Raw genomic sequence first — 17,803 nt, 5'->3', positions numbered from 1 at the left:
ATGTGGCTGCTTGGTATATAAAGTAGTAAACCCAGAAATTTTCCCCGTTTCATTAAGTCATGCCAGTAACGCTCACGCGTCCGGGATGTCTCCGAAAAATAATGCCCGCTAGCTCCTTTCTTTTTACCAGATGTCCAGGGATATAGAAAGTAAGACACTTTTCGAAGTCACATTGTGGACGTCTAGGTACCGTCGCATAGACGTAGCCGACATAGGCGACCTGTGCAACCGTTGTGGGACGTACCTGGGATATTTCTGGTTTACTGGGCAACATCCGCCTCGGCATTGTGACAGGGTCTTGAAATTGTGAACTATTCGTAGGAACATGGGAGCAGCGTTAAAGCTGAAAGCGCTTCTGCTGATTTCTTCCACACGGAGCTGATCGCTGCCAAAGCGGTACCAAAAAGCCGTCCCCAGGCAGGGTGGTGGAACGACGACAGAACGACTGAAAATGCGGGACGGGACTCGCATAATTCGGGACGTCTGGTCACTTTATGGAATAGGAGCGTTATTTCGGGTGACATAACGAATCGCAGATTGAGGGTCGCGATGAGGTATATCAGTGTTTTCCGGTCAATCCGATCAGTTCTCACTGCTACTGAGTTCACGCGCGGAATGTGTCATTGTTTATGAACTACCCAATACATCATCTTCCCTTAAAAAGCGATAAAAACCGGGCTGTTTGGTGGTACACATCTTAAATACACCAACTGCACACCCGACCCCTAGTGGCAGCCAAGGCCGTCATGCCGTCAAATTATCACTTTGTGATAATTTGTGATTACAGCATGACGGCCTTGGCTGCCACTAGGGGTCGGGTGTGCAGTTGGTGTATTTAAGATGTGTCCCTGCCATTAAAGTTGTTTGTCAGTCAGTGCTTCGTCTGTGTCGTCGCTTTGTGTCCCCTGCACTGGGGTTTTATCGCTTTTACATCTTCCCTTGCAGTCTTTCGGTTGCATGACCATTCTTTGATCTGCTTAATGTCGAGTCAAACAACAGCCTCCGACCAGTTTTCACTGCTACTGAGTTCACGCGCGGAATGTGTCATTGTTTATGAACTACCCAATGCATCATCTTCCCTTGCAGTCTTTCGGTTGGATGACCATTCTTTGATCTGCATAATGTCGAGTCTAACGGAGGCAGGATCTCAGTTTCCCCAGGACGGCGTCTGTGACATGGTGTATCTCGATACGGACATCGTAGACGCAACAAAGAATCGAGGATTACTGGAGAGGTTGTACAAGGAGTCTCGAGGGAAACCAAACACCCTCTACGGTTTGTTCTTCGCTTCAGAGTAAGATCTTCCACCAACTCACCCAGAACGTTTGTTACAAAAGGCGTGGAGCCTAACTGCCCTGACCCTTCTAGTTTCTATAACACTCTTTTTTCATAACGGTAATATACCTCTGACGTAAGCTCTCCTGAGCGCCTCAAGATGTTAAAAAGCCAGTCTGAAACCCAAGCAAAGTTCAAAAACCGAGCGCGTTTTGATGTTCCCCGTCTCTGTAAAAATAGTCCACACTAAATTCTCGATTGAATGGGAGTTCGTGGGTTTCCAATCCACCCACCGGCTCTTTTGTCTCAGGTTTTCCCTGCGTTTTACGAATACTTTCCAGAGGAATGTCGGCGCAGTTCACCCTGAAGTCGGCCCAGGACGCATATTGACCCCCCTGTCTCCCATTCATTCCTGCTGATGAAAGTTGAGAGTCACTGAAAAGGTTAGCCAGCTGTAGGACTCGAACCCACATCTTCTGGATTACCGGTCCAGGGCTCTACCAATTGAGCTAAGCTAGCACGCCTTCTCAGCGACTTCCAGGGTGCGTCATCTGAAGGGGCAAACCAACCACTCTCTCTATCTCATCCTCCATTCACTCTTACATTTTTGCTCACTCATACACACATTCATACGACGGGATCGGCGCAGGCGTCAACTGTTGAACATGAAAGAACTGATATTCTGAGGCTGGAACAACATAGAAGGGACAAATACATACAAAGCCTCAATTTGCCTAAGAGATTAACGATGAAAGTTGAAAGTCACTGAAAAGCTCAGCCAGCCCTTCAGATGACGCACCCTGGAAGTCGCTGAGAAGGCGTGTTAACATAGCCCAATTGGTAGAGCCCTGTACCGGTAATTCAGAAGATGTGGGTTCGAGTCCTACAGCTGGCTAACCTTTTCAATGACTTTCAACTTTCATTGTTAATTTCTTAGACAACTTGAGGCCTTGTATGTGATTGTCCCTTCTTTGTTGTTCCAGCCTCAGAACATCAGTTCTCTCATCATTCCTGCTGTCCTCCCTCCATCTGTCCACATGTACGCCGCTCATAGTCAGAGTTGTATAGCTAGCGCTTCCGTTGTCGTGTTGTCGCTATCCGTAGCTTTTTGTGTGTGTGCGTAAGTAGTAATTATACAACCCAAGTTTTACGAAGAAAATTCACGGCAAGTATTGAACTTTTTACTTTAAACTTACCTTTTGTTTCTAAAATAGTGCATATATAAAATAGCGCTGAGTTTAAAATAGTGCATAATCTGACACAATGCAACATTTGCCGTGGATTTTTTGCGTAGAACTCTGGTTGTAGAAAAAAATAACTAAACAAGAAGAGAGCAGACAGATTTACTTGAAAATAACGACGCCATCTTGAAAAATCACTCTGGTGCGGGCGGCTGGGAATCGTTGGCCACGACTGTTGCAGAGACAGGTGGCAAGCAAGTTGCAAGGCATCACTCCAGATGGTGCCACTGTCACATCGATATGCGTGAAAGAGAGAGAGAACAACAAAATACTAGTGGTGGGTAAGAATGGCAACACTGCTAAACAAGTCTAAACATGTGAGATCATATACAAAACACTGCTCAACAGGAGCGAAAAGGCTTAAGAAGAGCGCTGAGCTAGACATCGGGGTGCTTAGGCCTAACCGCAGTGTTTGGTCTCATGTCTGCTTACGTGGAACACAGAAAAAGTACTAGCTGTGGGTAAAAATGCAACAAGGCACTGCTAATCAACTCTAAATATGTGGCAGTGCATACACTGGGCATGTGGGGAAAAGGCTTAAGACGAGCGAAGAACTAGGTAGAAGTACATCGAAACCAGACACATCAGGGGAAAGGCCTAATGGCTACAGCAAATCACTCACCTTTCCCCCATGGCGACGACGCGTCCGCTCTTATCGACAGCCAGGGCTCAACTGACGCGATGGCGGAGCGACCGACCGCACGTCTTCTCCCCATGAGAGCCAGCTCTCAGACTGACGCAAGCGCTGGTCGAATGTGTGCGCTCCTAGCTCCTTCTGCGCCAACGCACGCTCCTAGCGCCACTTGCAGCGACCACCATTGAGAGGCTACCTGCGAGAGGTTAAAAGAGAAGTGAATTCCTGTACTCCCTGCGGGCCTTGCTCATTGGTCGTAACGTCATCCCATTTTTCCAAGGCTACAGTGCTTATTTTTTCACACAGGATACAACTCCAAGGGACAAGCTCCATCTGCAATGGGACCGCAACGTGACGTCATTTCTTCCTGTCCCAGGCCTGCAGCTGCATGGTTCAAGAATGCGTACAGCTGTGCTCTAGACAGGAGGACCATTATTTATTGAATCACTATCCCAACATTCTTTTCTTTATCCCACAATAATGATTGCATAAGAAACAAAAAACTGTGGCACAAAAGCACAGCACACCATGCATAGCAATTAAGCATTTTTATCCCAATGACTTACTAAATGCGACTTACCAAAAACAAGAAAGAACAAAATATCCTAACATCTCAATACAAATACCATCAATAACTAATAACAAGGACTAGCTACACAACAAACCAACCCAAAACATCGGTAACCAGGAGCGCAGAACGACATGTCCGTATTCAAGAGTCACGCAGAGAACTAAATAATGATGCATTCTTCCTTCCTCCTGAATAAAGTCACATCTATCCCCCTTGCGGTTACTTCGGGACTAATTTAATCGCAAAATTATTAAGAATCATGCCAGTGCTACTCGCGTCGAGATCAAGCGTGTGGCAGCACTATCGTGATCGACCAACAAACCAACCCAAAACATCGGTAACCAGGAGCGCAGAACGACATGTCCGTATTCAAGAGTCACGCAGAGAACTAAATAATGATACATTCTTGCTTCCTCCTGAATAAAGTCACATCTATCCCCCTTGCGGTTACTTCGGAACTAATTTAATCGCAAAATTATTAAGAATCATGCCAGTGCTACTCGCGTCCAGATCAAGCGTGTGGCAGCACTATCGTGATCGACAAGACAAGAATCTTTCTTGTCAACAAAGAAAAATACAGAGCAACAAAAAAGGCATGCATCATAAGACAAAACAAGTCTGGGCATGTCAAAAACGACGAAAGATTGCACGACTGCTAGACGACAAAGGAAAGCAAGCACAGAGAAAGCACTTAAACCAAGTGGAAAACACACCCTCCAGCTTTCAAATTCTTTCTAGACACACACCTTACTTATTCATCAAGTCCTCATCGTAAATCCGTCCACGGAAGCACACACCAGCCACCAGTGATGAGCCACATGTCCGTACCCCGTGGGAGGTAAACTGAATCCCACTGAGGTTACACAATTCCACTACCAGCCAACACAACAGATGCCAACAGAATCAACGCGTGCCATCCACCAGCAACACGCCCGTACCTGCGAGAGTCCAAGCGAGAAGTGAATCCTTGTGTGGTCTGATGGCCTTACTCATTGGTCGTGGCATCATCTCATTGCCTCAAGGCCACTTTTTTTTCACTAATGCCCGACGCAACTACTATGAACAAGGTCCACCTGAAACAATAGAGCCGTGGCATGTCATCACCCAGACATGCCCTGAATCGTTCAAGAACGTGTACGGCTGTGTACGGCAGAATCGCTACCTCAAGATTATCCTTTATTCAACTATAATGATTGTATAAGAAACAGAAAAACTATTTCAGAAAAACACCATGCATGAGAGTTGATCGTAGCAATTAGGCATTTTAATGCCAACGACTTACTAAATGAGACCTACCAAAAACAAGAAAAAACAATATCCTAAGAAGGATCATCATTAATGGCTACATTTGAAGAGCTCAGTGAGGCGTCTCCGTTCCATTCGAGAGCACGCAGAGAACTGAATAATGACGCTTTTTTCCTCCTGAGTAAAGCCACCCATCTGCCCCCCTTGCGGTTACTTCCTGAACTAATTTAATCACTAAGTTATTCAGAATCATGCCAGCGCTACTACTGTTCAGATTAAGGGCGTGGGAGCACTATCATCATCATCAAGACACTGCTTCAACAAACAATGTTTCTTGTGAAAGAGAAAAATACTGAACTACATGCATCAACAAAAGGAAAACATGCATGTATCAAAAGACAGAACAGATGTGGGCATGTCAGGACATTGCTCAACGAGCACTGTCACACAGGGAAAAAAGGCACGACAAAGAGAAACACTTGAACAAAGTGGACAACACAATCTTCAGCATCAAACTATTTCTAAACACACACGCTTCTCTTATTCAGAAACAGTCCTCATTGTAAATCCATCCCGGGAAATGCTCACCATCGACCAACCTCCCATACTCTGAGCCTTCACTTTTGATCCACTAACGGCCAACGCAATGCTACAGACACCTGAAACATTGTGTCACAGCTTGACGTCATCACATCCTGTCTGAAGGCGTGAAGAGCGGCGCAAGGCAGCGGCAAAGAACAACACTCCTATTATTTATCAGATTATGTTCTGTAATTGGATCCTGAGTGACTGAGTGTTTTAAATTTCGAAAATATCATTAGCAAAAGTCCTATATTGTATTTGAATTTCATCAGTGATTATAGGTCATGCTTTCTAACTGCACGACGTTGCGATTCGGACGTCTCCTTCGCCTTTTCACTTTTGCCCCGGCACTTGGGCCAGTGTGAGTCACGGTCGTGAGCGGAAAGGACGCCGCGTTTGAACTGAGACGTTTCGAAGTTTCAACGGTTGAACTGGGCACGGGGGATGCCGCGGCCGTCAGAGTCGTCTCAGCAGTGATCGGTTTATATCCTTGTCAAGTGGTGTGGGGCGCAGATGTGGGATGTACACCCGATTCACAAACTACAAGATGACCACGCAAAGACCATGAGTGAGGCAACCGGACAAGATTAGCTCGAGATTTGTTGCGTCTCCTTTTCACTGAAGAGGAGTTTGTGGGCAAGCCCATCACTGGAAGCCCAAGCAACGCACACAAAGATGCGCCTCCAAAAGAAAAGATAGACCCGGTCCGCATGCGAGCAATTTTTGGTAAGCACTAATTTTACTATTGTGTTTTCCATAGACATACATTACCATTGCGATTACAGATTAGTGCCGTGCAGCGTGCCTCGGTACAGAGTTCTCGAAAATCAAGCAGAGCGTCCGGACATTCCTCCAACGATTGTAAGAGACTTGCCGTGCAAGAGCGTGCACAAGACTACTGTGCTTTGTAGCCTTTTGTATACACGGTTTTCTCTACATTTTGTATAGCTAAAGCCTTACACACTGGATATACAGAATGTCCAAAAAGGTGTTTCAATTGTATACGCAAAATGTATACAGCGTATATAGTAGAATTTTATACACAGGTATAAAATGTTCATAGCCTATATGCATAAGGGTTAGATTAGCTCCAATTCTATCAGTAGAAGTGAATAGGAGTGTGTGTTTGTTTCTTGTTGTTCGTTAGTATGCGTCTGTCACACTGTTAGCGGTGTTCAAGCGTAGTTTTCTTGGCAAAAACTCAGTCTTTATCGTATTATGCTGTCCGAGCAGAAGTGATTTTCCCTGCTTGCTTAAGGGAATTTGTGTACCCTTGTTCTGTGCTTGTTTTACGCAGGGACAATGCGATTGTGAATGTAGCAGCATGCAAGAACTATCTGATAGCAGAAAATGGTGTCTTTTTCTCAGTTTATTAGTGAGTGTCTCGGGTTTTCTTTCGGGTTTTTTGAGTTATAGCTATTCGAGCAAAAGTGCGTGTAATTTTTCACTTCACTCTCAGAAAAAAAGGGAGTGGCGAGGCGTCAAATGCGCACTTTACCCCCATTCGCCGTTTCTCCAACAATGACTTCACCCTTCCTTCTCGCACTCCTTCGAGCGGAATCTGTTGCGTGCGAGAACGGGAGGAGAGTGGACCCGTGGTGGAGCCGCCAGCAATGCCCCCAAAACGTGATTGCGTGAAACGGCTGCTCGCATGCGGTAAAACGCATAGGTCAAACCTTTGCTCTGCTAATGTGCCATGTACAAACAATGATTGTGCACCGCTTAAACAATTAAAAAGTAAAACGTAAAGTAAATACACATACACGCATATTGTGCCTCCCAACTCTCATTCAAGGCTCCGGGATTTGCTGCTTCACATTTTCGGTCCCGTCAACGAATTTGAAACTCGCGAGGGTCCTTGCACATAGTCTTTCTACAAGAGAGAACTGATGTTCTGAGGCTGTAAGACTCTTCTTTCTAGTTTTGTAGCTTTTCGTTCATCATTTTCACGGGACGTTTGCGTGAGGATAGCACCAGTGTCACTCTGTTTGTGAAATACAAGTCGTCGACGAAGCAAACTCACAGTGGGAGGCGACCACCGTGTCGATGACGTGAAGGATGCATTACGGGACTCAAGCTTTCGGTACCGTAACGGACAAACTCCTGATGCAGGTAATTTGATCTGATTTCGTTGTATTGCATGCGATTTCTGGGCTTCTTCGCACAACGAATAGAGGTACAGTCGTGCTATGTGAGGGAGTGTGTGCATCTAAGGGTATACGCTTTACGTTTGATGTGCTTTCGGAATACTTTGTCGTTGAAGATACGTGATTCACGAGGTCTGTGGCGTTCGCCACCCGCACAAAAGTGCACGTACACGTCGATCGTACAAACGCACAGGCTTAGAAGATCTTGAAACAGTGTCGCGTCTTCCTGCATGTTGCCATTGAGCCATACAAGTCAGTGTTTTTTTTTTTCTTCTCCCGTTTTTCGAATGCGAACGTGCTGGTCTGCCCATGGTCTACCTTTGCATTATTCAGGTGAAAGGCAGGGCGGTTGGGGAATTTGCGCAGTGCAATGCAGGACGGAATTTTCACATAATGTCTGATTTTTATGTAATACAGTTTCTAGAATAGCAAAATATTAATGTGAAGATTGAGTGATTCACCACGTTCAGAGGTTCGCGCCCAGAATATAAGACTTGTGCGTTATGTACTACTACAAACTCGCACAGAGTATCTCAACTTATAGAATGTCACCTGGTGTAATAAGACAGAGATAGACTATCTCTCCAATATTGTATTCCTATCGATAAAATGCAGGCAAACTTCCCCCTCGACTTCACAGTATGTGTGTATTTTATAAAAATTATACATGACAGTACTACATGATTACTACTTAGAATGGCACCTGCATCCCTGCCGGTCCCGTACATCTCCGCCCGTATCCCTGCACCTCTTTTCCCTGAGATGGTTGAATTCCCTGCTGTTCCCACGGTCAGTATTTTATGTTTGTATTATGGTATTTGTCATTTGCATAATTTGGCGTCACACCGTTATGGCAGTTTATACAGGTATGATTTTGTGCACGTTTTGTTCTTATGGGAAGCTCTCCTTTCTTTCTTTCTTTTTTTTTGTGTGTGTGAAGCATGCATGTCTGCTCAGTATACAGCTTCATGTGAGCTGTACTTCAGAACACCGCATGAGCTGAGATTGCGTATTATATCTTTATGCATTAAGAATGTGTTTTTTTCCAGCTCCATGCCTTTGAAATGGAAGCATAGCACGCGTGCGCCAACACCCATAACACGGTAGGAGGGTAGCTGGAGCTATGGTTTCGTTGGTGTTGACCTCCTGTCCTGAGGCAACTCCCTTCCTAGTTGAAAAACAAAGTTTCCTACAAATCAAAATTGTTCAAAGCCTTCCTGAATGGTGGCAGAAGTTTCCAGAAGGTAATTTCCGAAATTAGCACAATAATCCAGCGAGTACGTCGCTGCTGCGGGCTGCAGTCCAGTGAAGTGACTGCTCCGCCAATGGCGACATACAGCCAATCCTGCTACATCGTACCACATTGTCGCAAAATATCAGGAATCCGCGCCAAGGCCTGCCCAAACATCCATTTGCGCTGTTAATAGCGAAAGGAACCCTCCAGCTAAGGGCCCTCTGCGTGTGTAGCCCCTGCCTATGCAGTGACTATAGTCACTGGGTAGCGCTGCTTTAGGTAGCGCAAGTCATCGCTGAACAGAAGTCGCGTGTCCTATTTGTACAGTTTCGTTTCTGTTTTGCGAACGTTAGTCCGGTATCGTGCCGTTAGGAAACCCTTTCCTGACACGTGTCGTTTAAAGCGTGAAACTGCGTATGAGTTTGTCTCCTCCCTGTTGGTTCAGGGCAATAGTTAAGCGAGAGTTAATGAAGTCGTTGCTGTTTCCGTGCTGTGTTTCGGCTACTTATCGCAGATGTCACATGGCGTTTCTAACGCAGTAACGCAAAATATTTGTGAGAACGCTCGTAATTGGCGTTCAATTAATTGGTGTTGCGGTATGACAGGCTCGAAATGAATATTAGACATGTTCAGCCTATGTGATTCTAGCACAAAATGAGTGCCAAAAAAACTACAGAAGATGGCGTGGTGTGCAGAGAAAACACATAGTACTTTTTCGACAGAAAGCCACCTTTGGCATTTTCTTTGACTATTTCGTTTATATTTGGCATTGTGGCTGCAACATATCGGCAGAAAATGACTAATGGAAAATTATTAGCAGTTATCTATATTCTAGTGTTTACTGTACTCCACTTTTCGAATTTTAGAATTTTGACACCGCTTTGGTCGAAAACTGGTCTATTTTTTTGTCATTACAGGTAACCTACTTCAACTGATTCCAGTACATGACCATCGCTACAAGGAGATGGGCTTCAGGTTCCATGACCACATGTACGTCCCTCTTTTGAAAGTATATTAAAAATAAAATATATAGTGTGTACGTGTATAGTGTGCAGCATATCTGCTCAAAAGCGCCATTTTTTGCTTCGAAAGGTTTTTTTCCCGCTGCAGTAGGTTCTCGAAAATGGCTTGGGTCAATCACATCACTGCAGTGCTGATGAGAAACATCCTCATTTTAACTTATTTCATTCAAATACCAACAGCAAGTACCAACTCAATTTTAACCGCTGAATTATCGTATGGATTTTCTGCGGAATAGATACAACTTATGAAATTATATTATGAATAATGTGGTATTGTTTTCCTGGCACTCTTCGAAATTTCACTCGTAAAATACTTTACTTGCAAAGCCGGAAGAGGCCCATGTGTATCCTACCATCATACATCACGCAGCTGATGACCTGCAAATTTCTGCATCCTCTGTTTCGACCGAAGGGTTCATGGTCGGGCATCCTACCTTCCTTACCGTTAACGTTGTGTACAGTCCCAGAGCTTAACTAATTAACGGTAATATTAAAGTGGAATCACTGCTACTACTAGTTGCCATAACAAGTTGCTGTGCTACATTAATTTTCATGTAACCCTCCATTGTAGAAGGGGTTGCCCCGGAAAGCCAACCTTTATTCAGTTTTTTGCGTGCTCCACCTGTGTGAAAAACGCCTCTGAGATTACAAGGACACAACACCTGTTCTTGTCATCGGGTGCAAACTGGGAATTAATTTGGAATAGCAGTAAAATATTACTCGAATGTATGAAACAGCATACAAAAAGATTTTGAAGACCGCGCGTAAGTGTTACTAGCAAACTTCTTATACCGTAACAATGGCAGCATCAACAGAAAGTATGCAAGTGTTACTTGAATTGTGCGGTAGCATCACCAGCCTGCACATCACCAATATGTTCGTGCTGTTGCTAGAAACCTTTTTGCATTCTACTTTGCGCATTTGTTAGGCAACTTCTCATATCGAATCACATCCCAATTGTTCTCTGCTGTAATGAGAATTGATTCTCTTTCTCTTCGGAAATCCACAGGTACCATTTCCGCATCTGCAGTACAGGAAATATCAGACTGGTGGACCGCAAATGAAAAAAAAAAAATCATCCTGTTCAAAAATTGAATAATTCAGCTGTTCACTCTTAACTGGATGAAACTGGTTTAAAGAAGTACAGGACAGTCAATAGCCACTACGCTCAGCAAGTGCAAGTTCTTAATTGATGTGGATCATCAGATTTGTGCAGAGCTGTGGACAACGTCAAAGTTAAGCAGGTGGTTCAGGTGTTTTAATCCAAAGAGCAAAGCATGTGTAACTTAGTAACTGCGGCCTATTGCTGCTTTCTTGTCTCAAAGGAGTGCTAATTGTCAAAGCAATAAAAATCTCTTATCTTAAGCCTATAGTCTGGAACCATTCAGTAGCTTGTCAAAAACGTAGAATACCATTTGCAACAAATTGTGTATTTCTGCTGTATGTTCTAACTGCCACTACACCTTGATGTAAATGACCAAACGTAATTTGTATTTGTACGTTCTTGACACTTTGCTCGATGTTGATGAAGTAAGCAATTTGCAGTTATTGGTATTGGTGCAGAAAGGCTGGTATCCGAGTGCAGTGCAGAAATGAAGCGCGGCACCCTCAGTGGTATTTGGTAAATTATTTTGGATGTGAGTCTGCTTCACCGCATGACAGGACGCGATAGGCTGAAATAGGAAGTTACAAAAACTTGGAGCGCTTAATTGGTAGTAATCTAACGCAGAAGAAAGCCGCTTGGTACAGCTGAATAGTGTTCTATCAGGAGAAGTGAGTTTGTTTGTTTGATGTTGTTGCTTGACACTTTGCCCGATATTGATGAAGTAAGCTGTTTCGAGTTATTGGTATTCGTGCAGAAATTCTGGTATCCGCGTGCAGGGCAGACATTCCTATGAAGCACGGCACCCTCAGTGGTGTTTGGTAAATTATTTTGGATGTGAGTCTGCTTCACCGCATGATAGGACGCGATATGCTGAAATGGGAAGTGAAAAAAACTTGGAGCGCTTAAAGGGGCCGTAAACAGGTTCCCAAACATTTCTGAAATAATGATACCCCATGAAAGAACGCAAATCATAATGCCGAAATATACATGTCGTTCGGCTCGTGCCAGCTTATTGACCCATATAACTGCTTTTAAAGATGAGTTAACCAGCCAGCCTCTCTCCACCACGCATCTGCTACGTACCGTTTTGCCGTCCAGTCGGGGGGCCGAGCTGCGTACATGGCGTTTCAAATTACCAGCCAATAAGCATACTTCGTTATCAGCTGTGAGTCTGAGCGCTCAGTTTGTTTGTGTGAAACGACGTTTTGCGCTCCGTGGGTCCGAAATTCAACGTCATGACATCTTCATCTCCGGCTGGCGCAAACGTCAACAGTTGGGCTGCTATCACATGACACGATTGGAACCCGGGTTCCTCCCAGTAACGACGTGACATGGCCAGCACGCTATCCACTGTACCACGTGAGCTGGTGACGCGATGCCGCGTGACTCAAACCAAAGTACGGCAGCCCAGTTGTCGGAACCATTCGAAGATGACGAAGATGTTCCATCGCGCACCTACCTAAGATTCCGGAACTGTAGTCACGGATATTCATTCGCGCTCGTGGTGTGCTGCATGCTACTGCCCAGAAAACGTAGTGCGCGTATGATACCTAAATTAAACGCTTTTTTTTTTAATTTGAGGCTGTAACTGAGGCTGAGGCTATTTTGAATAGGATTCACGTTCATCTAGTCCAATTCCGCATTTGAAATAAAATCATACGTGGAACACTCGATCGTAATTGGTGAGGAAAGCGCTACGTCAAAATGACAAGGTTAGAGCGCGGGGCGGAGCTAAAATGCGAAAGAGTGCAGTGAATATTTCATCCGTATGCAAGCGACTTTTGTTTTTTAGCGTTAGTAATTGCAAGGGGTTTTCACGTTTCAAGTTTCAATAATATAACCTGTATCTTTTGTATATGTTTACGGCCCTTTTAATCTAAGAAATAGAGCAATTATAGAGCAGTTTCGATAATGAGTAGAATTTTAAGGTTCCTAAAATTGTAGCAGAATTTAAGAGTAGTATGGGCCTTTTGTGATAGTTTTTGTAAACTGCAACGCAAGGGTGGAAATCATTAATACAGTAGGAATGCAATCACGTCATATATCAATTCCCGTGACAGCGTTTTGTCTAGTCCTTCGTCGTGCGCGAATGGAACTCTGACCCCCGGCTTTCGTGCCTTTTTGCTCGCAGTCTTGCAGGTGTAGCCTCAGACAATGAGTATATGAGCAAAGAAAAGTTTGTGCGCCTTACATTACATAAGCCCAGTGATGATGTCGAGTGTTCCAGGGTCCCAAGTATTATCTTAGGGAGTGGTGGTAGTTTACTGCTGCTGTGATTCTAATGACTGAAAGTAGCAAGGGTGTTTTGTGATAAGTATGGGTGAAAATGCTTATTCACTAGGTCATGCATTCTGGTTTGTGTTTTTGGTAACATAAGGGTGAATTTCATTAAGTGTAAGACAAAGGAAGTAATCTTGCGATTCAATAAATAGTAAAAGGGTTTGTCTTTGCTGCTGTCTAGCGTTGCTATAGACGCCTTCAGAGAGGATGTGGTGACGTCATGGGGTGGCACTATGTTTCAGGTGTCTGTAGCATTGCGTTTGCCATTAGTAGAGCAAAAGTGTAGGCTCAGAGAATGGGAGGTTGGTCGATGGTGCGCATTTCCCAGGATGGATTTACGATGCGTACTGTTTTTGAATAAGAGGAGCGTGTGTTTAGAAATAGTTTGATCCTGAAGAGTGTGTTTTCCACTTTGTTCAAGTGTTTATCTTTGCTTGCTTTCCTTTGTTGTCTAACAGTCGTGCGATTTTTTCCTGTGCGACAATGCTCGTTGAGCAATGTCCTGACATGCTCACATCTGTTCTGTCTTTTGATTCATGCATGTTTTCCTTTTGTTGTTGATGTAGTTCAGTATTTTTGCTTTGTTGAAGCACATTGTTGAAGCACTGTCTTGATGATGATGATAGTGCTCCCACGGCCTTGATCTGAACAGGAGTAGCGCTGGCATGATTCATTCTTTCTTTATTGTCCGTTTCCCATCCACAAAATGGCGGTGGCCCCAGGAAAAGAGCTACATTTCTGTAGCTTGAGAACACCTGGGGTCCGCGATTCTTAATAAATTAGCGATTAAATTAGTTCAGGAAGTAACTGCAAGGGGGACAGATGGGTGGATTTATTCAGAAGGAAAAAAGCGTCATTATTCAGTTCTCTGCCTGCTCTCGAATGGAACGGAGAGATCCTTCCTAGGATATTTTGTTTTTTCTTGTTTTTAGTAGGTCTCATTTAGTAAGTCTTTGGCGTTAAAATGCCTAATTGCTATGTTCAGATTTCATGCATGGTGTCTTGTTTCTCTGCAGTCACTATAGTAGAATAAAGAAAATAATCTTGGGGGTAGTGTTTCAACAAACAACAGGTCTCCTATCCAGAGCGCAGCCGTAAGCGTGCATGCCTGATGACGTCACGCCATGGCTCTATTTTTTCAGGTGAACCTTGTCTATAGTAGTTGGGCATTAGTGGGAAAAGACAATGTACCTTGAGACAATGAGATGACGTCACGACCAATGAGCAAAGCCACCAGAGGGCGCAAGGATTCACTTCTCTCTTGGACTCTCGTAGGTACAGATGTGTTGCTGGTGGTTGGCAAGCGTTGATTCTGTTGGCAACTGTTGTGTTGGTTGTTAATGGAAATGTGTAGCCCCAGTGAAATTCAGTTTACCCCTCACGTGGTACGGATGTGTGGCTCGTCACTGGTGGGTGGTGTGCGCTTCCGTGGACGGATTTTCGATGAAGACTTTATGAATAAGTAAAGTGTGTGTGTCTAGAAATAGTTTGAAGCTAGAGAGTGTGTTATCTGTGCTTTCTCTGTACTTGCTTTCCTTTGTTGGCTAGCAGTCATGCAATTTTTCATCGTGTGACAGTGCCCCTTGAGCAATATCCTGATATGCCCAGACGTGTTCTGTCTTATGGTGTATGCTTTCTTTATATTGGTGCTCTGTATTTTTCTTTTTTGACAAGAAAGATTCTTGTTGATCATTCTTGTCTGATCTGGACGTGAGTAGCACTGGCATGATTCTTAACAATTTTGTGATTAAATTACCGTATTTTCACGCGTATTAGCCGCACCGCAGATAAGCCGCAGGACTCGTTTTTCGACACATTTTGCAAATGTTTTTGCAGATAAGCCGCACTCGCAGATAAGCCGCGGGTAATACGACGCGACCGCTTTGTGCGCTAAACGAGTGATGCACAAACAAAATCAATAGAGACTCTCAACGCGCGTCGACGCTGTACTCCCTGCCAGCTGCCCTGTTCCTGTACTGGTCCGCGAAGTCGACGACTTTTAGTATGAAGCCGCTGTCGTAGCTGTGCCTCCGCGATGGAGCCATGCCTTACCTATAACTGCCGTGTCCACAAATGCTGCTGCTCAGGTCAAATGAGAACTGACGCTTAGCTGACCACGTTTTATCCCGATGTCAGGTGTATTGAACACTTCCTGTGGGTCTGCCGACAAAGGAGACCGTAGGGAAGGCCATAAATCCCGTGGTCTACATTCTGGTATCGGCATGATGTATAACAAAGGAGGTCAGTTCTAGTGTTCTACTAAGATCGGATTGTGCCCTTGTTGGGTGTTTTTTGTGGATTGACGAGTTAGTGGTGTTCCAGGAGACATTAATCACTGTAACCCCTTTCGTTAAAGCTGCATGGGGGAACGTATTCGGAAGCTCAGTCCATTCGAATGTAGAGCCGCCCCTGTTCGGTATTGTTCGTGCACTGGCATGGCGGTCCTGTTCCGAAAAACATGCGGAACTGTCAGCCCTTTCGTTTAATCCGGGGTATGGGGAAAATACCAGTGAAAAATAGCCATTAGATAAGCCGCACCCGTAGATAAGCCGCTGAGCGTCCGCGAAAAAAAAAATCCGCACATAAGCCGCGGCTAATACGCGTGAAAATACGGTAGTTCAGAAAGTGACCGCAAGGGGGACTGATGTCTGACTTTATTCAGGCGGAAGGAGGAAAGCATCATTATTCAGTTCTCTGCCTGACTCTCGGATGGAACGGACACATCGTTCTGCGCTCCTCGTTAGCGATGTTCTGGGTTGGTTAGTTGTGTACCTAGTTCTTGTTATTAGTTATTGATGGTGTTCATGTTAGGATATTTTGATCTTCCTTGATTTTGGTAAGTTGCATTTAGTAAGTCATTGAAATAAAAATGCTTGCTAAAATTGCTATGATCAGATTTCATGCATGGTGTTTTCTGGTGCATGGTAGTGCTTTTCTGCAATAGTTTTCGTTTTTATGCAGTCATTATAGTGCGATAAAGAAAGTCTTGAGATAGTGATTCAATAAATAATAGTCCCCCTTGTCCCTGGGACTTGCGTCGACCGTGTGAAAAAAAGCACTGTAGCCTTGGGTCAATGGGATAACGTTACGACCAATGAACAAGGCCCGCAGAGGGTGCAGGAATTCACTTCTCTCGTAGCCTCTCGCAGGTACGAATATGTTACTTCTCACTGGCGGTCGCCGTAAGTGGCGCTAGGAGCGCGCGTCGGCGCAGAGGGAGCTAGGAGCGCACGCACGCATACGTTGCACTCGTGCGTCTGTCGCGCTGGCTCTCGTGGGGAGAAAACGTGTTCCGCCGTCGGCACATCACCAGGGGAATGAACGTGTAGTATATTTCTACTGTTGGGAAAAACTCACGTGACCTCTGACGTCGGGCCAATCGTTGGGCCTCGGTCGAGTAGCTTTTGCTTTGTTTTATTTTGTCTCCCTGGGTGACGGGTGACGTAAAGCGTCACTGCCGAAGCGTTCTTTTTCCCTTTCCCCTCTGTTTTCTCCCCCCCTTTGGCGGTTCTGGATTTTCGTTCGCATCCAGTGAAATAAATAAACCTCGGAAGCGTTGGCTCTTTCTGTTGCACAAGGTGCTTTATTTTTCGGGGTTGGTATTTCCAAATCACATATCTGTATCTGCGCCAAACACAAACTTCACACGAACATTATTTCTGAAGTTCGAGTAATATGCCAAAGTAACTTCGCATTCACTGTTAGCTGATGATGTCTCACGTGGAAGATTTCACAGTGGATCAGTAAATTCACTGCAGAGGCACACACATTCACAAATCCAGCATGACAGAAAACATCCATATCCCTTTGCTGCTTGTGTAGTGTCACATCTCAAGGCTGACCCGTCACAAAGGAACCTGTGCAGCTGCTAAGCCGAAAGATGATGTTCCAACCACTCGGAGTGGTATATCCATTCTATTGCGTCCATGCAGATGCTTTTCTGAAGATGCTTTTCTTTTCTTCACAACATTGATTCGCTTTGATGTGGCAAAAAAAAAAAAAAAGAAGTAAGTTCAAATGAAATTATCACACGAATTCGCCATAACTATCGGGCTGGTCTCGTTGTCCTTTCTTGAAGACAGGACACATTCGAAGTTTCACCTGTTTTCTTCGTTCGCTTAGCATCTGTGAATTTGCGTTCACTTTCAACAATTGTTGCATCAACACTTACTTTACATTTGCTTGTATTTGTGTATAATTCCAGCACAGTCCGCTATGAGGATTCCGCCGGGATTATCGGAAACGATACCGTGAAGGCCCTTCTGCGTACGGGGTGGGAAAGCTGGGTTCGCCATTATGGAGCCAACCTCATAATGATAGCAAAATACACTCAGGCCGAAACCGGACGCGCCAAATCCTGGCTGCAAGTAAGTTGTTTCGACTGCATCTTTATCCGTATATGCCTTCTTTCTCTTGGGGGATCATCTTCTCTACTAAATGTTCCGAGAAGTCTCCTGTTTTCCGGCT

The 17,803-nt window shown here is 44.6% G+C and overlaps 1 protein-coding gene and 1 non-coding gene across 2 annotated transcripts in view; one reads left to right on the top strand and one right to left on the bottom strand.

Annotated features, from left to right (window-relative positions):
• LOC135399694 (uncharacterized) overlaps positions 1-17,803 on the top strand; it is a 109,927-nt gene that overhangs the window by 26,511 nt on the left and 65,613 nt on the right. Inside the window, exons 4-5 of the mRNA XM_064631428.1 lie at positions 1,087-1,294; positions 17,541-17,703. Of these exons, the coding sequence (XP_064487498.1) occupies positions 1,122-1,294; positions 17,541-17,703 (336 nt within the window). The 5' untranslated portion in view covers positions 1,087-1,121. The remainder of the gene's footprint in view (positions 1-1,086; positions 1,295-17,540; positions 17,704-17,803) is intronic.
• Trnat-ggu (transfer RNA threonine (anticodon GGU)) lies at positions 1,722-1,794 on the bottom strand. Its single transcript has one exon. It is a non-coding gene; the product is annotated as a tRNA-Thr (tRNA).

Source organism: Ornithodoros turicata, chromosome 7 (genome assembly GCF_037126465.1).
Source record: "Ornithodoros turicata isolate Travis chromosome 7, ASM3712646v1, whole genome shotgun sequence".
Lineage (NCBI taxonomy): Eukaryota > Metazoa > Arthropoda > Arachnida > Ixodida > Argasidae > Ornithodoros > Ornithodoros turicata.
Note: the sequence above shows the minus strand (reverse complement) of the source record. Positions and strands in the feature narration are given on the sequence as shown.